Source organism: Staurois parvus, unplaced genomic scaffold, assembly GCF_062004578.1.
Source record: "Staurois parvus isolate SC_StPar_1 unplaced genomic scaffold, SC_StPar_1.0 ptg000005l, whole genome shotgun sequence".
Classification (NCBI taxonomy): Eukaryota; Metazoa; Chordata; class Amphibia; order Anura; family Ranidae; genus Staurois; species Staurois parvus.
In genome coordinates, this window is record NW_028317801.1 from 5,381,830 (window position 1) to 5,406,242 (window position 24,413).

Below are 24,413 nucleotides of genomic sequence, written 5' to 3' on the forward strand. Positions count from 1 at the left end.
CATGATCACCTTTAGAAAGAAGACAGCTAAAGCGGTCATCAAAAAAAACCCTTTCAGCAGTCAGCGTGAGGTAAACTGGCTGGCCAACAGTTACTGCACCTTGACTTTTGTCTTGTTAAATAACCTAATATTGGTGAGGGTGAATATGTGGAAATATTCAACAGTTATTAAAGGAAGCAAGGCTGTGTTCTTAGCTCATCAGATAACTGACATGTAATAAAAGATTACAAATAATTTAGCAGAAAAGATTAGCCTCCTCCAGGTGTTGTAGGAGAGAGCTTCCATGGAGAAGGGATGTGGACCAGAATTTTAAATTAGAAAAGATCTTGCTACATGAAAAAATAATAAACCAGAATATATATATATATATATATACACAGTTGTGTTCAAAATAATAGCAGTCAGACATCACTAACCTGATCAATCACTGTTTATGGTAGAAATGATATTTCTACATGGCAAATAATTTACTAGCAGGTGTAGTAGAGTAAAAGAAATCCAACAGACCCAACAGTGATGACATGCATGCTGCTGATTCTGTGTAATTGAATCACTAATTGTAATGGGCATGTTCAAAATAATAGCAGTGTGGAGTTCTATTAGTGAGGTCATTCATGCTTTGAAAAACAGGTGGCAATTATTGCCCTTTTTTAGGGAAGGAAGGCAGCAAATGTTGTACATGCTGGTTACAGTGCATTTCTCTCTGAAATTCTGAGGAAAATGGGTCGTTCCAGACATTGTTCAGAAGAACAGCGTACCTTGATTAAAAAGTTGATTGGAGAGGAGAAAACATAAAGAAGTGCAGAAAATGATAGGCTGCTCAGCTAAAATGATCGCAAATGCTTTAAAATGACAACCAAAACCTGAAAGACGTGGAAGAAAGCAAAAAACTACCATTCGAATGGATAGAAGAATAGCCAAAATGGCAAGGACTCAGCCAACAATCAGCTCCAGGAAGATCAAAGAAGGTCTAAAGTTACCTGTGAGGACTGTTACAATTAGAAGACGCCTATGTGAAGCTAATCTATGTGCAAGAAGCCCCCGCAAAGTCCCACTGTTGAAAAAAAGACGTGCTGAAGAGGTTACAATTTGCCAAAGAGCACATTGACTGGCCTAAAGAGAAATGGCGCAACATTTTGTGGACTGAGGAAAGTAAGATTGTTCTTTTTGGGTCTAGCGGCCGGAGACAGTTTGTCAGACGACCCCCAAACACTGAATTCAAGCCACAGTACACTGTGAAGACAGTGAAGCATGGTTGTGCAAGCATCATATGGGGATGTTTCTCATACTACAGTGTTGGGCCTATTTATCGCATAGCAGGGATCATTGATCCATTTGAATACATCAGAATACTTTTAGAGGTCATGCTGCCTTATGCTGAAGAGGAAATGCCCTTGAAATGGGTGTTCCAACAAGACAACGACCCCAAACACACCAGTAAACGTGCAACATCTTGGTTCCAGACCAACAAGATTGACGTTATGGAGTGGCCAGCCCAATCCCTGGATCTTAATCCAATAGAAAACTTGTGGGGTGACATCAAAAATGCATTTTCTGAGGCAAAACCAAGAAATAGAGAAGAACTGTGGAATGTAGTCCAATCATCCTGGGCTGGAATACCTGTTCACAGGTGCCAGAAGTTGGTTGACTCCATGCAACACAGATGTACAGCAGTTCTCAGAAACAGTGCTTATACAACTAAATATTAATTAAGCGATTCAAAGGAAAGCAAAATCTTCAAACATTTTTCAGTTTATATAGTGAATGTTTGAGTTTGTAAAGAAGAATACAAACACTGCTATTTTTTTTGAACAGTCTAATATTCACTTTTCTTCCATTTTTTTTTAGAGGAACAACACAAATTTGATATATTTTTTTTCATGTTTTGATTTGAAATAGAATTTGTAGTGTTCCCAATGAATTTGTGTGTATGGAAATAAAAGCTATTAGAAGGATTTTGAGCTTTATTCACTTTTTTCAACACACTGCTATTATTTTGAACACAACTGTATGTATATATATATATATATATATATATATATATATATATATATATATATATATATATATATATAAATAAAATATTTTTCAAAAATGTCAGCACTTTTTCAAACTCATATATATATATATATATATCACCATTTTTCTCAGTAAATATATTTCTAAAGCTGCTGCTATTGACATGAAATATTCATCATGTTGGTAACAACCCATGCCATCTATACCTAAAAAGAATCCAAAACAAATAGGTTCAGAAATTAAAGTTATGTGTAATAAAATGGAATGACCCATGGAAAAAGTATTAAACACATGAAGAAAGGGAGGTGCAAAAAGGCGTGGGAAGCCAAGACACCAGCTGAATTTTATCAGTAATTAGAAAGCAATCCTGCCCCTTGTCAGTGCAAATTAATATCAGCTGGTTCAGTCACAACTGATGGCCTATAAAAAGGTGTCTCATTACCAAGGTGTCACACAAGTAACATCTCATGATGGGTAAAAGCAAAGAGCTCTCTTAAGACCTTTGCAACCTTATTGTTGCAAATCATACTGATGGCATTGGTTACAGAAGGATTTCTAAACTTCTAAATGGTCCAGTGAGCACTGTTGGGGCCATAATCCAGAATTTCACCATAAACCGGCCACAACCAGGTGCTCCTCGTAAGATTTAGTGAAAAGAATTATCAGAAGAGTTGTCGAAGAGCCAAGGACCACTTGTGGAGAGCTTTAGAAAGAGCTGAAATTAGTAGGTACAATTGTTTCAAAGAAAAAGCACTCAACCACCATGGCATGTATGCAATCACAACGCAAGACTCCATTGCTGAAAAAAAAAGCATGCTGAAGCGCGTTTAAAGTTTGCAGCACAACATTTAGACAAGCCTGTGAAATACTGGGAGAATATAGTTTGGTCAGATGAGACCAAAACTGAGCCCTTTGGATGCCATAGTACACACCATGTCAGGAGGTCAAATGGCACTGCACATCACTCCAAAAACACCATACCAACAGGGAAGTTTGGAGGTGGGAACATCATGGTGTGGGGCTGTTTTTCAGCATAGGGTACTGGCAAACTTCATGTCATTGAAGGAAGGATGAATGTAAAAATGTTCCAAGACATTCTTGATAAAAATCTGCTGCCATCTACCAGGATGATGAAGATGAAACGGTGGTGGACATTTCAGTAAGACAATTATCTTAAAACACAAAGCCACGGAAACTCTCAACTGGTTTCAGAGAAAGACCATAAAGCTGCTAGAATGGCCCAGCCAATCACCTGACTTGGATGCAATAGAAAATCTATGGAAACAACTAAAGATCAGAGTTCATAGAAGAGGCCCACGGAACCTTCAAGATTTGAAGACTGTGTGATGAAATGGGACAAAAACACACCTGAGCAATGCATGCGACTAGTTTCTCCCTACAGGAGGCATCTTGAAGCTGTCATTACCAACAAAGGATTTTGAACAAATTATTTCAGTTAGCATGTTCAATACAGTTTCCCTGTGTCATTCCATTTTATTAAATATAATACCTTTAGTAATATATTTACTGGTGACATGTTCAATACTTATTTTACCCAGTGTGTGTGTGCGTGTGTACACACACACTACACATGTGCAATGTATGCATATTACCCCTATGTACAGAACTCCTCTTATGTTTTGGAGATGAAGAGGGGAGGTATTTTGTAGTCTAGCCCAGGGTAACCCAGGCAGCACTGATAACACTGCTAGGGATTTCACTGCAGCAGATGCAGAATTGCCAGCACATACAGTCAAATAAGAGCCCACTGGATTTATGGCTGGAATGACAGGAATTCCAGCCAATTTTCACTACTTGAAGCATTTTTAAGGAAACAAATCATTGGGAAATGCACATGTAATGCAGAAATGTTTGCCCAGAAATACATTTTTAATAAATCATACACTAAATGTGACTTTAAGGATGGCTTGTCTAGGAAAGAGGAGGTCAAGCACCAAAATGCCTAATTCATAGTGAAAAGTGGGGTGCCATAAAATGCATCCAAATTTCTTGCAATCATTCTCATATGTAAAACTGTGTGAGGCTCAGGTTCTTCATTGGTGTACGACTCTACATGGTGTACATGTTGAAACAAAATGTCACATTTAATTTTTTCCTGTAACATACCAAGAAATAAGTAAAAAAAGTCTAGTTCACAAAAATGTGGCTACCTGGTCAAACTGACCTATAAGTCTCTGCTGTGTAGATAAGACTAGAGCTATGTGGACATTACAAGTGATAGGTCAAGCAAAGGGCCCACATCCTAAGAGGAATGTTGATTGCAGCCATACTGAATGATATTTCACAGTGTTTTCTGATGTCCATTGGTGGATGCGGAATCACTGGGCTCATTAGACAGCTGAAGTTTATCCAAACCTGGAAACACAGTACATTCAAATTAGCAAGGACAAGGTTTCCAACATTAATTGAAAGGGATACGTTATATCCCTATTACTAAAAACCTCTTTAAACACTATGCAAAAATCTATATCATTGCTTTTGTACAATATCACTATTTGTTAAATACCAACTACTTTTGATATTTAACAAATAAACAAGCAAAACAAATTGTATTCAAAATCAACCCTTGTAAAACCAAATTACACTTCTAGTAAACAAATTAGGAAAAAGAAAAAATCACAATTCAATTTTAGGGAAACAATCCTACCCAACAGCAGGCACATTTTTACCAAAAAAACCATTTGCGCTTCTCTACGATTGAACTTCACATTGTTACTGGGACCTGACCTTCATGGACTTTAAAATCAAGCCCTGCCAACTGCCATTTCAGTAAAACTAAGGGCACTTTAGTTGGATATGGGGTGGCAGTGTAGGTGAACATTAGGCCAAAATAAGATTTTTTTGTATGCTCACTGTAAAATCCTGTTCTTGGATTACCTTGAGGGACACAGGATTCAGTCATTTGGGTTATACTGACACCTAAGGGAGGATTGGGACACTTCCTAAAGATGTCCAATTACAAACGAAACTAGTTGAGGCAGTGTTCCACAGCCGATACAACACATCCCATCCCATCCCTGGAGCACAAGTCAGCTTCTGGCCACACCACAGGGCAGCGCAGCCATCTTAACCATTAGCGCTGTATGTACCTAGTGCCGGTCCTTATGCACATATACATGTTCACACCAATGCGTTTTTTTAGGGCTTTTTGTAGAAACGCACTACAGTCCATTTAATATGGTTTCCTGTAGGACATTTTCCCAATCCTTTTTTTTGAGCTGCTGCATTTTTTGGGAAGTGTCAGGGATTGCTTTTTAAACTCTGTGTTTTTGGTTCAATAGACTTCAATGCAAACACTGCAAAAAATGCACGTAGATCATTTTTCCGCATTTTTGATGCATATCGTGTTTTTACCACTTGCCCTCCAGAGGATTTACCCCCCTTCTTGACCAGGCCAGTTTTTGACTTTTTTCTTTTTTACTTTTTGCTATAAAACATTTCCAATAAAAATTTAAAAGAAAAATTAATTTCTTCATAAATTTAGGCTAAAATGTATTCTGCTACATGTCTTTGCTAAAATAAAATCCCAATATATGTAAATTATTTGGTTTACATGAAAGTTATAGTGTCTACAAATGATGGTATATATACTGAATTTAAATTTTTTTTTTATGCTAGTAATGGCGGCGATCAGCGACTTATAGCGGGACTGCAACGGGCATTCTGACACTGGGGGGGAACTAACTGCCACTGACATCCCAATGACACTAATACAGTGATCAGTGCTAATAAAAAGCACTAACACTGTACTAATGATACTGGGCTGGAAGGGGTTAACAGCTGGGGCGATCAAAGGGTTAACTGTGTGTGTTTTACACTATGTACTGGGTGTTTTACAACAGAGACATGGGTTGCTTACACACAGGTTTCTCTTCTGTGAGCTTTACCCGATGATCGCCAATAGCCAGCCAGGACCCGGTGATTGACATCCGTAGCCGCCAATAGCGGCGCGGGTAGGGTGGCACGTGCAACCCCTACCCAGGAATGCAAATCACGTATATATATGTGATTTTGCACAGCCCTGTTGCTCTGTAGTAGTAATTCTAACAGAGGGCGGCAGGCAAGCAGTCAATCTGCCCAGCAGCAAGTTAGCTAAAAATAAATAAATGCAAAACAGATAAAAAAAATGTGTGCAAAGACACAAAATTCACTGCAAAAATGGACAAAATGCAAACTGCATTGGTGTGAACCAGGCCTGAAATGCATTGAAAAGCAGCAAAAACGTGCGTGTTGCGTTGTTTTATCTGCCCAGCAACAAGTTGGCCCCCCGAAAAAAAACATTCAAAAAACGCGTCAACAACATGCATGCAAAAATGCAAAATGACTGCAAAACGGACAAAACACAAACTGCATTGGTGTGAACAAGGCCTGTGATGCATTGAAAATTCCTCAAACATCAAAAAAATACACACGTATTGAGTTTTGATGCGTTTTTTTTGAGCCACATAAAAACACACTCTAAATGTGGTAAAATCACAGCAAAATCATTTGTATAACCTCTGCAAAATCACGCTTTTTCAGTGTCCATTATTGCCACCTCTTTTCCTTCCTATCGGAGAACTACCGATAAAACCATTTTCAGTCGATATATTTTGGCTGCCAATATATCAGTGCATCCCTAATTAAGCCTAATGATCTTGAAGGGCAAACAGGTCAGTTCAGAGCTAAGAGGATCACCAGAATTACCTTCAGGGGGGAAATATGCAGATCAAGCTTTACTGCTCCCGGAGAGCTACCAGAGTAGCCACTGCTTCTGCTAGAAAATCTATACACCTGGGAGACGAACCTGTCTGGTTTTTGTTAACCCTTGAGGCCAGGAGGTCCATATGGGTCCTGGAACACCCAGCTGAGGAAGTCAAACAGAATGTAAACAGAAAATTGTGGAGCTAGAAGGTCTGCACATAACAGAATCCTTTCTACCTCTGTTGCTGTGGCAAGATTCCTGGTTCCTTTCTGATGGTTGGTGCATGCCGTTGCTATAGCATTGTCCGACTTGATCCTGATGAGATGACCCACATATCCAGCATTGTAGGGACAAACAAATCACTCAGGCTCCAGAATGTTGATCGGTGTATGGGATGGAGGATAGGTCTTCCCAGCTTGAGGGGAACCTAGGGTGTCTAATGCAGCTTGGAAGAGACAATGGCCCTTAAAAATGCATATGCAGAAGACTTGCCTACTCTGTAGGCCAACATTTTAATCAAAGAGTTCTCCACATATTCACTGATAGGCTCATCCAAGAAATAAGATGTGGGACATCCACTACCCCATCTACGTAGTAGTGAAGGGATTAGCTCTAAAACTACAAATAGTGTATCAGTATGAATGGAAACTGGATCCTTTTTTGTGACTAATTAATTCACCTGATCAGGGATGAACTCTGGCACGTTCAGAGGCAAGTCTAAACCCACTTGAGCTATCTGGTTGGGAAGCTCTCAAAGCTAACAGCCAATCATAGGTGACAGGGGCATTTCTCACCCCACAGCCACACGTTTGAAAGGGGTGTGTAGACCTGCGGCCATGGGGCAGGGACGCCTCCACCATCTATGATTGACGGTTGGAGTTGACAGCCTCTTGGTGGTATAATTCAAGTCTGATCAAGCCTGAGCTCTTGACTGCCCTTGATATTTGAGAGACAAATATCACAGCCATGGCAGGTTATTATGCAGGGCCTCACAGACCGCAAGGTTTTTGGAAAAACTTCCAAATGTTTAGCTATTGGGATCCTTAAACTGGTACATTTTCTACAGAATCGTTACCACTTAATTAAGACATGAATGCTACCAGATCAACAGCTGGAACAGCCCACTTCTTAAAGGAGGCCTACCCAAAAGGTTACTGGGTTGCAAAATGTTTGGGAGCTGCGAATAGTTTATAAAGGGTTTCCCAGGTGTGCACTGGAAAAGTTTTTTTTAAGTCTTGGAGCTCTAAGGGAATAAGAGCACTAGTGAAAACTACATGTTCTTCCATTTTTAGGATGCCATGCATCAATGAAAATTGAAATGGTTTCTAAATCAGGCATGATTTTTGAGATTTTGTCAGGTAAAGCCACTGCAGCAGAAGGCGAAGAGGACGCTAAAGCTGCACTCAGATCATATAAATGATTTTGGAGGGGAAGAAGTTGAGGTACGCTTAATTTCTCTGCGGTTAATCCGAGTTGCAATTTGCCCCATAATTTCCTGCCTAACTGCAATGAAATCTTCCAAGAATTAAGCCAAGGACGGAGACACACCCAAGAGGCCTAGAGAAGACTGAGGAATCAAGCAGGAGACAACATTCCAGGTGGAAGTGTCAGGTCCTTGAGATGTACTGCAGGTTACCCTGGAACGGTTAGTGGATCGTAAGCTTGAAGAAACAGTGGAACTGCTTCCCTTGTGTTTGGGGCCTGGCATGCTGCTTTAATTGGCAAAGACAAATTTGCTCAGAATACCAGCTTAAATCCTGGGTATTCACAAACTGGCTCCTAACAGCAAGAAAGATTCCAATGGTCAGAGGTGACCAGGTCATTGTAGGTGCAGCAAGGACTGACCAAGATGGATTTGCACGGCTCATTTAGTAGTATTGGTGGTCAGCTGTTAACTCCAAATAAATGGCAGGAACAGAGTGCAGTACTCCACCCTAGAGACGCAGCACTCTGTTCCTTAGCATTTTAGCCGTTTCTGTAAAAACCAAGGAGGAAAAACATAGGTGTACACTTGAGGGTCACACCAAAGGCTGTGCCCTGTCTCTAGCCCTGAAAGCACTCTGCAGGATGGTAAGGCCTTCAAAGCCAACATGGAAGTTAATCAAATACAGCAACTGCAGAATTTTTTTCAAATACACAGCACAAACAATTCCCTGAAAAGTAATCCACCTCCACCCCTGAAGGTTAATCAAAATTTGTGTACAAAACTTTTCTTTAACAAAACCCCATCAAGTGTCCAAAACAAATCCCCACTTGTGTAAACTAAAAGTTCAACCAAATCTCTTTCGTTTCTTCTTTCAACGAAAATTCTTTTCTCAACACCCGCAAATTCTGATGACAATATCCCTCAAAAGAAGAAAACTTAACATAGTGTCATACCTTTTTAAAAATTCAAATACACACGTGCCCCTTCCAGTGCAACATGCAATAAAAGTGACCAAACACACACAAAAAAAAAAATTATATTGTATCCCCTTATTCAGTGCAACACTCACAAACCGTGTACACTCTAAACTCTGTGTTTAGATAACTCAAAAATTATCACTGCAAATGTGTACCACCACACTAGATTTGCATCAGTGATCACTAAATCCTCTACACATCCTCACACCCAAAAAAATCTCCAACTCGTGTGTAAATGGATAATTACCCTATATACCAGAAAATAGGGCATAACAAAGATCTGGATTCACTTCTTAGCTGTCGGATTCCATCCAATATTAGGTCCAGTATTAAAGTTCTCCTTCCATTCTGCAAAGGTAGAGTCCATGTAAGTCCATCAGAAGCTTTCTCCAGCAGCTGGTGTCTTCAGGACGAACCCCAAGTTCTGACGACTTTACATCTAGGTAGTAGAAAAGTTGTTTTCTACTACCTAGATGTAAAGTCGTCAGAACTTGGGGTTCGTCCTGAAGACACCAGCTGCTGGAGAAAGCTTCTGATGGACTTACATGGACTCTACCTTTGCAGAATGGAAGGAGAACTTTAATACTGGACCTAATATTGGATGGAATCCGACAGCTAAGAAGTGAATCCAGATCTTTGTTATGCCCTATTTTCTGGTATAGAGGGTAATTATCCATTTACACACGAGTTGGAGATTTTTTTGGGTGTGAGGATGTGTTGAGGATTTAGTGATCACTGATGCATATCTAGTGTGGTGGTACACATTTGCAGTGATAATTTTTGAGTTATCTAAACACAGAGTTTAGAGTGTACACGGTTTGTGAGTGTTGCACTGAATAAGGGGATACAATATAATTTTTTTTTTTTTTTTTTGTGTTTGTTTGGTCACTTTTATTGCATGTTGCACTGGAAGGGGCACGTGTGTATTTGAATTTTTAAAAAGGTATGACACTATGTTAAGTTTTCTTCTTTTGAGGGATATTGTCATCAGAATTTGCGGGTGTTGAGAAAAGAATTTTCGTTGAAAGAAGAAACAAAAGAGATTTGGTTGAACTTTTAGTTTACACAAGTGGGGATTTGTTTTGGACACTTCATGGGGTTTTGTTAAAGAAAAGTTTTGTACACAAACTGCAGAAATTAACAGTGTGTAACAAAGTTTGACTGACTTCAAGGAGAAAAGAAATCTTCTCATGACACTAGCAGAAAACTAGGTATGCTGGGAGTGGAAGGGGTTATACATGGCTGGTCACTTTTTTTTGTTTAGTGTACAATCCTTGTGTAGGCATCAGTATTACCCAAAGATTACTAAATCCTATGTTAACCTCCCTGGCGGTATTCCCGAGTGTAGCTCGGGGTAGAGTCTCAGTACCAAAAGCATTAACCCCAAGCTACACTCGGGCTTACCATGTGGCGTTGCTCAGGGATTCACTGCAGCGCTTACCTTGTCCTTCACTCCCGCGATGTGTCCCCTGCAGCATCCCCGGCCGATGCCGGCTTCCGTGTTCCACTCCCTGTGACGTCGGAACCGTCGGCAAATTTGAAAGTTTTAGAAAATGTCTTTTTTTTTTTTTTTTTTATAAACTATTACATAGTAAAACATTGCGGTTTCAAAGCATTTCACATAAATTTTGTCCCTACTGCTTTGTCCTGTGCCCTGCCTGCATTTTGACTGTTCTTTCTGCCTGGAAACTGAGAAATGTCCATGGCGTCCAAAAAGCGTCCCTTTAGGTCAAAGTCGGTTTTAGACTGGCTAGAGAACAGAGATAGTAAATCAGAACTACTTGCAGAATTGAGTGATGATTCGTGGGGAAATTCGTCAGACACTGAAAACGATTTTGCGACTTTGCTCAGTGTGAACTTGGCGCTATATTTCAAATTTCAGTGTTTTGGTTTGATATTATTGAATTAAATTTATTATTATATTATTTTTTATGATTATTTATTAAATTATAATTTATGATTTCGTGTTTCAAGTTTTATCATATCCGGAATGTTTACTAGACTCTTGTTCAAGCAGTTTTCAGTGAGTTATTCTTAAAAATGACAGGCCTACAATAAAAAAACTACATATTTCTATGCAAAATAATGGTACCGCTTTCAGCACCAAAAATCTGAAATAATCATACCGCTAGGGAGGTTAATGAATGAGAAACAAAGTTTGTTCTCTTTAAAGTAAGTCAGAGGGACACAAGTTTTTTCAAGCATCTTGTGGTACCTGCCTTTATGCAAGATTTAGGAAAGGAAAATTATCAATGGTGTCCACTTTAAAAGTGAGGTTTTCAAGTGTGACAAATTATTTTTGGGTAAGTAGCAAGTTACTAATTAACCTCCTGAACATTCCTATATACTTAAAGTGGTACTAAACCCACAACAGTAAAATTATACTATATATGCAGGAAAGAATGCTGGTTATACTCACTGTGGAACCTAAGGGGTTAATCCTTTGAATTATGTAAAACCGCTGTTTGATCCTGACTTCTCTGATCTCTCCCTTCTTCTATCTCCTGATAAAGATATATTGTGTGCAGTCCCTTTGCACATGCTCAGTTTGGTATTGCTAGAGGTTTTTTTTTTTTCTTGGGGGAGTGCACGTGATCAGCACAGGGCCAATCAGCATTGTCCAGACAGGTCAGAGGTTCTGCATCCTCTTAGAGCATAATGAAAACTCCTCCTACAAGCTTTAACCAGTGCTCGGCTGGACACTGATAGAAGAAGTCACAAGCCTGCTCTAACTGCTGATAGGAAAAGGTATTTAGCAATTTATATTTACTAAAATAATTGCATGTCCATGTTCTGCATACTGTGGGAGACCAGATAGAGTGAATGCAGGGTCCTGGGTTTAGTGACACTATTATGAGGTCGATAATTCTGTGTTCCTTATGTTGGTTATTGGTGCATTTAAACTTTAGTTATATGTATACATCTTTCATTCAGAAAATGGACCACATGTTTACATATACAGCAAACATGCGTGTATACTCCTCCATGGAAAAATTGTTCAATTCTTGTTCGAAGGCTTGTTCACACTATTTGCAGTGACCTGCATTGTTTCCTATGTGCCCCATTCACACCGCAATGCTGGAGTGACGTGCAGAAAAAAATGCAACATGTCTGCAAATTTTCACTCTGCACTTGATGGCATCAAATGTCACCACACAGAAGTGTAATGCACTACGTGACATTTCAAATTAAAAAAAAAAACCACAAAAAAAAGCTTCTAGAGCCAGCACTTCTCTATCCTAGAGTTTTACCTTGAGGGCTAGTACACACAGCCATAAAGGCTGGACTTACACCTGCAGAAGTACATTCAATAACTCTTGTATTCAGAATGTTCTTTCGTAAATCTAAGAGGTAAAAGGGCCTACAACCACTTTTGAGCAGAGTGAGTGGAGAAATCGAAGGAGAAGGATGGAGCATTTTCATTTAATTTAATGGTATTAAACAAATTTCTATATGATAAATTGGCTCCCAGACTTGAAAAACTGTAACTTGTGTTATGTGCATGCACTCGGTAGGGTGCTTTCACACTGCCCCCACTGCCCTTTGGCCGTAGTGCAGGTGCAACGCAGAGCGTTTTTGAAAGCGCACCAAAATCGCAAGACATAGTAGAAGACTATGGGAAAGTCACCGCTGACAGGGTTTCCATCTTCACCCAGTCCTTTTTCCGGGTTCACAGGCACCGGCGGCTTGAATGGCCGAGCCGTGATCCCATGCATGCACACAGGAGTCACACAGCCCTGAAGGAGTGGCATGAGCATGCCGTTCCTTCAGAGCGCATGCACGAGTGCTCCTTTACAAGTAAATATCTCCTAAACGGTGCACATTTAGGAGATATTTACAGCCTTATTAAAGGCTTACCTGTAGGTACAAGTGAAAAAAAAAACTTTACTAAAAGTTTAAAGTTAATCCGGAAGTAGAACAGTCTTTAGCACAAAAGCTTGTTCATTCCTGCAAATCACTATAGAAGCATTGTGGCTGCCCACAAAGAAAACCAATTTTTGCACAAATAAATGGTTCTAAAGGTTGTCTAAAGGTCACGTGCAACATTACTTCACTGCCATGCACATCGAAATTGTCAATTGAAAATTGAGACATTGACATGGTACTTGAACATACTTGGAAAATCATTTGAAATTGTGTCTATGAAAGCACCATTGAATGCTCGGAGAAACAAGTTTGATCCTTTCTCGACTAAACAAAATTCTACAGGTGTAAGGGCCACCTTAATTGTTCCAGATTTATGGCTGGCCACACTTCAGATCAACAGAAAACAATTTGCCAGCTACGGATTAATATTGTAATATTTGGAACCAATAATTTGTTTTCAAAATAAATCTATTTATTTTGATTATTTTGGAAGTTTTATGGTACTTTTTTGGTGTCCAGCTGCTATTTCTGAGTTCGAATTCTATTTAGCATTTTATCTGAAGCGCTCGCTTGCTCTGTGAAATAATTTGTTTTATTTTTTTACACTGTTGAATAGAATTTCAAAAAAATTCATCTTCAGAAAAAAAAAAAAAAATCAGCAAAACAAGTAATGCTTCCTATGCAGCATATAGCCATTATATATAGGTACCTATTGCTTTTAACAGCTCCTCCCGAACAGCTGAGGTGAACTTTCTTACTAAACACAGAGTTGTCACAACTGCGAATATCAGATTATATGTAACAACAATATAGAAGTTTCCCAGCCAGTTGAATCGTCCAAAATCACCTAAGAGATCAAATCTTGTGATTCCTGGAAGACAGAATGAAGTAGAATGCATTGTAAGTGGCCACATTCTTTATGGCATGAGTCAGGAGCATATCAAGTAAATAGCAGGCAAAGGGTTACAATCATACTCAAAACAACTCAAAATCAATTTCAAAACCTAAAACTAACTCAGGGCTGTCTCCAAAAATAGAACACGTTGAGAATTCAGACATTTACTGTATATATACTTGAACTGTAATTTCAAGTAATCCTTTTTTGTTTCTTATAGAATGGCAACGCGTAGATCCCCATTCTGAGTGCCTGGCTGGGTAGGTTTGTCTTTAGTTCCTTTGTTGGACACAAGGAAGTAAGGATAAATCTACAATGGGGTCACAGACAACATTACAAAGCTGGCAGAGATTCTAAACTGGCCATAGACCATTAAAACACCCCCCATCCTTCCCGCCAGGACATTGTATTCTGACAGAGGAACCAGAAGCTGCTGAAGCTGATTAAATGACTGACACCTGTTGAGGGGGGATAGCCACACACTAAATCAAAATTCAGCAGGTCCCTACTGAACCAGCTGAATTTCAATCACTGTAGGGTCAAGCTTTATTCCTCCCATCTGACCAAACCCAAACACACTTTAATTAGAGCTCTACGTCAAACAAAAAGTACTCTGGACAAAGACTGCTTATGTTTGTACTCAAACGCAAGGCGGGATATTGATGTCCGAATGGAGTTTCTTGCTTGGAATAATGTCTGAAAAAGGTCTGTGTCTAAATGTGAAATGTTTTTAGCTCATTACAAGGACTACACACTCACGAGCCACTTTATTAGGTACACCCTTGCTAGTACCAGGTTGGACCCCTTGCTTTCTTTGTGGCATAGATTCAACAAGGTGTTGGAAACATTCCTGAGAGATTTGGGTCCATATTGACATGAGTTACTGTTGCCTTTCTATCATCTCCAACCAGTCTGCCCATTCTCCTCTGACATCAATGAGGCATTTTCATCCACACAACTGCCACTCACTGGATATTTTCTCTTTTTCGGACCATTCTCTGTAAACTCTAGAGATGATTGTGTGTGAAAATCCCAGTAGATCAGCAGTTATTGAAATACTCAGACCAGCCTTTCTGGCATCAACAGCCATGCCACCTTCAAAGTCACTTAAATCCCCTTTCTTCCCCATTCTGATGCTCGGTTTGAAGTACACCACGGCTAGATACCTAAATGCGCAGAGTTACTGCCATTTAATTGGCTGATTAGCAATTAGCAAGTGACCGGTGAGTGTACTTAACATTTGCAGATCTCAAAGTAAAATCAGTGGAGTGCAGTTTCTCCACTTGCTCCTGCTATTGAGAATTGATGGCCAGGTCCATTTACTTTAGCAATTCACTCACTACAAATCAGGATTCAGCAGTATGTGAAGCTAGAAAAGTAGACCCAAACATTTTATACATCCATGCACCTATTAACAATGTACATAAATAAAGTCTAGCATGATCACTGGCACCACAACAGTAACCAGGCTCCAATAGTAAGTGTTTGTAAACCCCAAAGCAAAAATTAGTATAATGCAACTTACCAGTCCTGAGATGTAGTGGTTGCATTCTTTCTTTTTTTAGGCTTTTTTTTTAATGTATTTTCACCTAGCAATCCTGTGTGTAAGTCTCATTTTTCAACTTCCTTTGAGAGACCACCTTGTGTAGCGAAGTGGCAGTTAGAAGGTTGGAGACAAACCATTTAACACTCACAGAGGTGCTTGTAATGATCAGTTTTTAATCATTTATGTAAAACCTTTATTCCAAAATGGAAAAACTGTTGCTGTAACCGCTCTAACAGTGTTAGCTGGAGTTTGGCTTTTGTTAGTCAAGTATATCTAAATTTGATAGTGTATCTAACACTACCCTCCCCCCAGAAAAATACATTGTTGCTGTCAAAAGGTGTCTCTGTTGGACCCTAGGACAGAAAGTGTGTTGCTGGTCAGATCTCCAGGTGAATATAAAAGGTGAAAAAGCCCAGAAAAGGAAACAAATGCAGCCACCGCAAGTTGGCAAGCTGTAATATATTCATTTTTTGTTTTGGGGTTTAGATACACTTTGATGAATGAGCATTAGGAAAATTAAGCATCCAACTTTTACATACTAATTTTTAGTCTTTACCTATAGTTAACCGTCAAAATGAGACATGGGATTACAACCATTTTAAAGTGAACCATAAAAACAAAGGGGCCTACTCTGCAGACATTCCTGTAAAAATGCTATTTGACTGGCTATTAATCTGCCCCCCCCCCCCCCCCAATTTCAATAGAATCTGAATTACCGATGCAGAATAAGTATATAGACCATAAAAGTTAGAAGTCCTTATCTGCACGCAATGACCAAAACATTGAAATCATGGGTTCATTTTGGCACCAAGAAAACTACTATATTCACAAGAAGAGGTAAGCCCAAAGGTTTCTGCTCTGAGTGGTTTACTCCTCCATACAAAACCTTATCAACAGTCTAAAATGGGGAAGGGGTCTCCCTATAATATATTAAACTACTGCCAGGCACTAGGGAAGGCTGAAGCTGCACAAGGCTTTTTGAACAGCATAAACGTCAAGTACTCAAGAAGCTGAAGTGTCATTATTACTGCTAACTTGAAAAAAAAAAAAAAAAATATGAGATGTGAATTACTAGATTGCTTGTTTTATTATTCCAGTTTGTCTTTCCCATCATGGTCTGTCCAGTTACCCCTTTGATTTTGGGGAGGAATAAAAAGGAAAAAAAAAAGTTTATTTTTTTAATGCTGTGAGAAGACCATGAATCTGTTTAACGTATTTATTTCCTTTCATCTATTGAAAAGCACTAGGCATAACATGTAATGCAATGCATGTTGATATTTTGCAAAGCACCACATGACTCACTGTACCCTAATGCAGTCTATTAATCCTGTTTGGACAGCTGTGTCTGTGCATTTGTTAGCGCTGCTCTAATTGTACCATCCTTCTTTTACCTTCTATCTTATTCTTTTATTTATCTCTATGGCAAACTATTCAGGAATGTCATTTGTAAGATTCGGGGCGGGGGAGGTGGGCTTCGCCATTAATTTGTTTTCTTTGTAACAACAATTGTACCCAGCAAGCGCCCTTCCTCTCAATAACCAGTGTACATTACTACCAACTGTTACCAACAATCTCTTATTATAGAGAGCACAAAATCAGCTTTGGAAACATGGAAACGGCGAACGGGGCTTAAGTGACACAAAAGCTATTTGTTAGTTCCCACAGTATTTTTTTAATAACTGTTTACATACACGTTTATACTTTTTTTTTTCCTGGGCAGAAACAACCGAGTTAATCCAATATGTTAAGGAGACTATAGTGAGGGAGGAAACGGAACCTGAATAAACAACATGGACCTTGTAGAAATATTCCTCTGGATGCCATAAATCTTTGGAAAATTTTACCAGAAAATATAAATACATATCTCCAATAGCTGCCATGAATTAAAGTGTGACTAACCTCAAAATAAGAAACTTAACAGTGGGTAATGAAAAGAAACACCCTCCCCCCTTAAAATAATCACATTTTGTTCCTTTGCAGCCTCAAATGAAGACAGACACAGATTTGTTTTATCCAGCTGTATTTACTCAGTGCAACTTATAACATCCAAGTGAAAGACATAACACCAACATGTCAGAAAAAAACATTCAAAAACAAAATCACTGAGTTGGATAAAGGATCACCACCATGTGCCAGTATTTTGTTGCACCACCTTTTGCTTTAATTCCCTCCTTTAGTCTGTTGGGATATGTCTCTACTAACTTTGCATCTAAACTTAATATTTGCTCTTTTTTGCAAAACTGCTCAAGTTCAGTTAAATTTGATGGTGACCGTCTTTGGACTGCAGTCTTCAAGTCATTTCACAGATTTTCAATGAGGTTTATGTCTTGGCTCTGACTAGGCCAGGGGTCTGCAACCTTTAAGACATAAAGAGCCACTTGGACCCATTTCCGAGAGGGAAAAAAAGACTGGGAGCCGCAAAACCATTGCAACATTTAAAACAAATCCGACACTGCATATATTGCAAAAAACGCTCTGGTCATGAAGGGGGTTTAAGGGCCCAGTAAGCAAAGGGTTAATCAGGGCCACAGTGTATAGTCATAATCACAATCATAGCCTTAGGTCAGTGGTGGGCAACCTTTTTTTTCGACTGAGCCAAATCTCGCCAAAACCACGATTGAAATTTATTTTGAGAGAAACATTTTTAAAACTGAAAATACATCCCCCATATAGTAATTCATCCCCCATAGTAATTCATCCCCCATATAGTAATTCATCCCCCATAGTAATTCATCCCCCATATAGTAATTCATCCCCCATATAGTAATTCATCCCCCCTATAGTAATTCATCCCCCCTATAGTAATTCATCCCCCATAGTAATTCATCCCATATAGTAATTCATCCCTCATATAGTAATTCATCTCCCCTGTAGTAATTCATCTCCCCTGTAGTAATTCATCCCCCCTGTAGTAATTCATCCCCCCTGTAGTAATTCATCCCCCGTAGTAATTCATCCCCCCTATAGTAATTCATCCCCCCTATAGTAATTCATCCCCCCTATAGTAATTCATCCCCCCTATAGTAATTCATTCCCCATAGTAATTCATTCCCCATATTGTGTGAATTCACTTACCTTTGCTCCGCGCGTTCCTCTCGCTGGGTTCCCGCGCCGTTCTGGTCTTCAGGGCGGACTGTGAGAGGAGAGGTGTTCGTCACGCTGCCCCGCCTACATCCGGGCTGCCCCGCCTACATCCTGACAGCCAATGTTTACCAGCGGGCGCCCGGCACACAGAAGATCTACATTAAAAGAGCCGCGGCTTGCCGACCCTACTGCCTGTCACCTGGTGGGCAGTGTGCTCCGGAGCCGCAGGAAAGGTGAAAAAGAGCCGCATGCGGCTCCGGAGCCGCGGGTTGCCGACACCCGGACTAGGCCATGCAAGGACATTCACCTCTTTCCCCTTCAACCACTGTGTGGTCATTTTCGCTGTGTGCTTTGGGTCATTGTCATGTTGGAAGGTAAACCTTCTCCTCATTGACAACTTTCTGGCAAAGGGCAGCAAATTTTCCTCAAGAATGATATTTTGCCCATCTATTTTTCCCTCTTTCCTGGCAAGTGCCTCAGTCCCTGCAGCAGAACCCCCCCAATAACAGGATATTACCACCTCCATGCTTTACTGTAGGAATGGTGTTATTTGGAGGCGAGTTGTAGTAGGTTTCCGCCAGACATCGTTTAGTGTGGAAGCCAAATAATTACATTTTAATCTCATCTTTTCCATGTGACCTCAGAATCTTCGAGGGGCGTTTTGGCAAAGCTCAGCCATGACTGCATGTGACCTTTCTTGAAGAGTGGCTTTTTCTTGCAACCCTCCCATACAAGCCACATTTGTGGAGGATTTGTGATATTGTTATCACATGCACACAATGACCACTCTGTCATAAATTCCTGCAACTGCTTCAGAGTTGCTTTAGGCCTCTTGGTAGCCTCTCTGACCAGTTTCCTCCTGGCTCCTCCTGGCTCTTTTATCCAGTTTGGAGCGATGTCCTGATCTAGGGAGGATCTGTGTTGTACCAAATATCTTCCACTTCCTAATAAGAGACTTCACTGTGCTTCTAGGCATTGATAAACCCTTTGAAATTTTTTTTTATCCTGGAGATCTTTTGACAGTGCCTTGCCATCCATAGTTGATTGTTTGCTTCAGCTGCACTATCAGGGACTGAAATGCTCCAGGAAAGCTCTTTTCATGCTGAGCTAATCAAAATGACCACAGCTGAAAGTCAAATGGCTTTGACACCTGACTGAGCTTACAAGTCATTTTTTGAAGGACAGGGGTGGGGTTGATCCTTTTTCCAACTCAATGATTCTGTTTTTGAATTAAAAAAAAAAAAAAAAATTCTGACAAGTTGGTGTTCTGTCTTTCACGTGGATGTTATAAGTTTCACTGAGTAAATACAGCTAGATAAAACAAAAACTGTGTCTTCATTTCAGGCTGCAAAGCAACAAAATGTAATTATTTTAAAGGGGGTGATTCTTTTCTACACCCACTGTATATTTCAGCTTACCAGTTCTTAATTATGGTGACTGCATTAGTTTATTTTTCAGGCTAAGTACATGTTTTGCATGCACAAAAAATAACAGTTGATCCCACCTGAAATACAGTGTCCTTGTAACTTCCATTGCAATGAACTGAAATCTCAAACAATGCTATCAGCTTTCCCAGTTTCTCTTTTGTGAGTTACATAACACCCCCCCCCCCCATGTTACACAGAGGACAGAGGGGGATATGTTTGTAGTCTAGATCAGCAGAGCAATCTAGGATGACAACACTGCTTCTCTACATACACAGCACAGTAAAGCTGGATATACATTATATAATTTTCTTGTTCAATTTCTTTTAGATCTACCTTCAACTACATAGTGCCAGGTCCTGCCTGATTACATAGGAATTGAACGTATTTAGGTTTGACCTTGTATTATATGGTTGTGGTAAATCTAAAGGAAAATTGTATAAATGTATGGCCAGCCTTAGTGAGCATTATCACTCAAGGACAGAAACGGTGTTGTTGGTAATATCACCATGAGAAAAATAAGAAAGAAAAATCCAAATAAGGGAAACTAATCTCCTAGATTGTAAGCTCCAAGGAGCAGGGCCCTCCTATCCCTCTTGTATTGAACTGTATTGTTGCTGTATTGTCTCCTGTTATATTGTAAAGTGCTGAGCAAACTGTTGGCGCTATATAAGTCCTGTATAATAATAATAATGCAACCACCACATCTAAGGACTGATTGGCTGTAATATATTACATTTTTATTCTTTGTTTTAGATACACTTTAAACTCTGATAAGACCTAACTGAATATGAATTAGGTCTCGTGAACATTGGTGACTGTTTGCGTGCCCTGTGCAGGGCTGTGTTTTGCCAGCACAGAGATGCACAGGTGTTGCATGCATCCTTGTGTCGCCCATGTGAACAAGGCCTTAGACGCAAATATGAAATACTACATTGCACGTTTATGGTATCTTCATGAAAAAAATCAAGAAACTTGGTAAAGTACAAATTTTTATAGTTACGACACAACTTATGTTTTCAGTGCTTTACTGTGTTTAATCTGTCCTAGCTATCGAAATGAGGTAGTAGAAAGGGTGGGGACAGACATAATTTTCCTGGTGGACAGACACAGGCCTGCAAAATAGCCACACCGTCCTGGCAAGGAGAAAAAGTTAAAAGTATACTTGGTTCTAATTTGTAATTACCACACTTCCTGTCCTGATTCAGACACCCAGTCTTGCTAAACCCTTTGCCCAAGCACTGTTTTTTTATTTTTAATATTTTAAGACACCCTGTTCACAGGGAGCAATTTAGAAACAATGTAAAAACCATACCTAATGTTCTTGACATAACTGGTAAGGCCGAGCTGAGCACCAGAATAGAGACACAGTTCCCAATGATCTGTAACAAGAAGCAGAAGAATTTTAATTATTGTCATAATTATTGCTTTGTGTATGTATATATATATATATTTATTTAAGGATCAAAGCAATATGTATACTTATTGCCTGTAAAAAAGAAACATGTACCATACCATCCAACAAACATTCCTCTATATATGGTGGCAACATACAAGAACTCATTTATGTCACTTTGACAAAGGTGTCTTATGTCTACAAATCATTTGCTCTTGGCTCTGAATCCACTGTAAAGTGACATTAAACGATATCCTTATTCTCCAAAAATAATTCATACACGCCCACTACTTAATGGCCCTGTGAACTATTTTTCTTAATGTGTTTTGTCTTCTTATAACATTCTCCGTGAGCTCCTGAACCTCTCCATTTCCACCCATTTTTGTTTGTTTAGAACTCAAATGTTAGTTGTGGACACATGCGCTGCTCTATGCAGATTACACATCCCACCATAGCCAATGGGTTCCCTTAGTCCATCTCGGAAGTGAGCAAGAGAGGTTATCAATATCCCTATATACATTGGCAACAAGGTAAATCAATGTAGCCACCCTTAAACAGGAAATTGTATTACAGAAGCAAATAAAAAGGAACTTGGATCATGGAGGAGGCTGAGAGAAACAGAAGGTACATTTTGGAGTTAAGAGTACATACTTGAATAAGTTTTTTTTTTTAGTATGACTTTAATTTAGTGAAACATATCACTCCTGTGTGGTGGAGTGCATTTTCATCATTTGTGTTAATAGAAATTATAGCAAAAAGAAAAAAAAAAGGGTAAAAGGTGGTTTGGATATAAATCGTTGTTCACCAAATATCCCCTTCTTCCTCCAGTTCTCCTGAAGTCCAACATATGTCAAAGAGTTCTACAGGGCAATCTGATGAACATACTGCAGAGATCGGGCAGAATATGGAATTTCTAGATTAGTTGACTTGCTTGCTTTATGTTCCATGTGTATTAAAGATGCACTGTGATATTAGAATACTGTAAAGTGTCATTAAAAACTCTCAGTACATGCTGTTCATACTCAGTCACTATGGGATTTGTTTTCTGTACGTTGCACACAACTTGGTTCATCCTGCTGTTCTCTGGCCGTCCCCTATTTGTCTGTGTCCCCATTGCAGCCTGAGATAGTGTAGACAAGCCGTTGCCACTTTTCCTTTTTTTTGCCACATTTGTTTATTTTTTTAACATGTGGCCAGTTGAAGCTCCTTGACTTGAAGCTCCTCCCCCTGATGTTTCCCTGCAGACAGGCTGGGACACGTGACAGCTGATACATCGATTAAAAAAAAGTTTTGTTTTTTTTTTCATTAAAATACATACAGTGCCATCATCTATTCACAAAAAGAGAAGGGATAATATAAATTAAACAGGGTGTTTAATATCCTTTTAACTTCTTGTGACAGGTTAAACACACAAAACAAATGTACTTGTCCAGTAATACATTTAAAATATAGGGAATAGGATGAATAGGAAGTATACTGAAGCCTTACTATTGAAGCCTACTATATTTTGCTGAAAACCACCACACAGAATGAGCAGGCATCATATAATTCTAGAGGACCTCACTGTTGCTTCCTGACCACTCTTCACAGACTGAAATGTTTTCTCAATCCCCCTATGTCTTTTGTTATTGTGTTACACAATTTCACGAACTATAGCAGGAATGGTTCCAGTAAGTGATGGTATTTATCTATGATACTCTGTTTTCAATGCATGCTTGGCTTTCTAGGAAGAAAGCCCAGCACTGCCTAAATTCGAAGAAGCAATCCTTGTGACTGTCTGCCTACATTCTTTTCAAGCAGAAAGGAGGGGTGTCCTCACTGTGCAGTATATGCAGTCTGATTTCAGGATTAAGATATACATCACAGTTGCTTTTTCTGAGCCTCTAGAAAACTGGTTACAACCGGCTTGCAGCTCCCTTTACTCTGTAATTGTAACAGTGTTAACAATTTTGCAGAGGATAGACATTTTAATGTAAATGGATCTGGAGTACAGAGAATACAAGCTTGCGTTACATTGCCCTGCAATTTTTTTCTCTGTATTGAAAATCTCTAAACCCTTTATCTTTAAAAAGGGAGTTATGGAGCTCCCTCGATACAATTGACATAACTTTTATGGTGACAAATCTAAAATGCAAATGCAATCAATTTACTCAAATAGTGCCATGTGCCATGTATAAAGTGATACAATTTTCAAAACACTATCCTCATAACAAGACCATATCAATCATTTTATGGGACACTACAAATTAATATTTTCTGCTCTTATAAACCATTCAGTTAGGGTTTCAGACTAGATTTCTTCTCATGAATTTTGCTCCCGGGCTTTCAGCTGAGCCAGAAAACACTTGTTTAAGACGTTTCCAGACACAAGAGCAAAAAGCGTCATATGGGCAATTAAAAGAGACAATGCTTGCTCCTTAGTTACTGACCTCCCCAGCCAGCTTGTGGGAATATCCAACAAAAATAAATGTATACATTTGTGTCAAAGCGTTACTTAACAGTTTCATTCTTCTCAGGCTGGTGTCAGGTTGTGCTAAGTCAAATTAGCTTTAACTTGTAAGAAGCAATTGAAAAGGTCCCCCTTCAGTCTTATTTTAATTATTTAAATTTGAATAACTGTATTCCTCGAAAAAGCAGAAGTTCTTCAGATTTCAAACAAGCAGAGTGAAGTACAGTTTGCACAGAGTTACTCATTAGCAATACGGAGCTTTGGGAAGAAAGAAAACGCTCTTTCACTGTGTTTCTATGGCCAGTTAACAAGCCCAGTAATTGCAGGCCTTTTTTTTTTTTTCTAAACAAGTGAATGGATGGTGTCCAAACTAAACACAGCTCACATCCCTTTTTCCCACTCATTGGGGATTTAGAAAATCTTCCAGTTTGTGTTTACGCAGATTACCAACAAATAGTAATCCCTGCAAATGAGCCATATGTGGTATTTACTGCCTTATTTGGCAATTAATAAAGCTCAGGTTCACTTTTGTATGTTATTTACTTATAACATACTTGAAATGCATGAGTTTTCATAATTATATGCTTTTTATCTTCTCATACATCTTCACTGTGCTGCCTTTTAG

At 39.2% G+C, this 24,413-nt stretch overlaps 1 protein-coding gene across 1 annotated transcript in view; it reads right to left on the reverse strand.

Annotated features, from left to right (window-relative positions):
* Positions 1 to 3,888: 3,888 nt before the first annotated feature.
* The window catches only part of LMBR1 (limb development membrane protein 1), a 184,573-nt gene continuing 164,048 nt past the window's right edge, over positions 3,889 to 24,413 (reverse strand). Inside the window, exons 15-17 of the mRNA XM_089693439.1 lie at positions 21,259 to 21,325; positions 13,704 to 13,865; positions 3,889 to 4,395 (exon numbers count right to left, since the gene is read on the reverse strand). Coding sequence (XP_089549565.1) covers positions 4,322 to 4,395; positions 13,704 to 13,865; positions 21,259 to 21,325 — 303 coding nt within the window. The 3' untranslated portion in view covers positions 3,889 to 4,321. The remainder of the gene's footprint in view (positions 4,396 to 13,703; positions 13,866 to 21,258; positions 21,326 to 24,413) is intronic.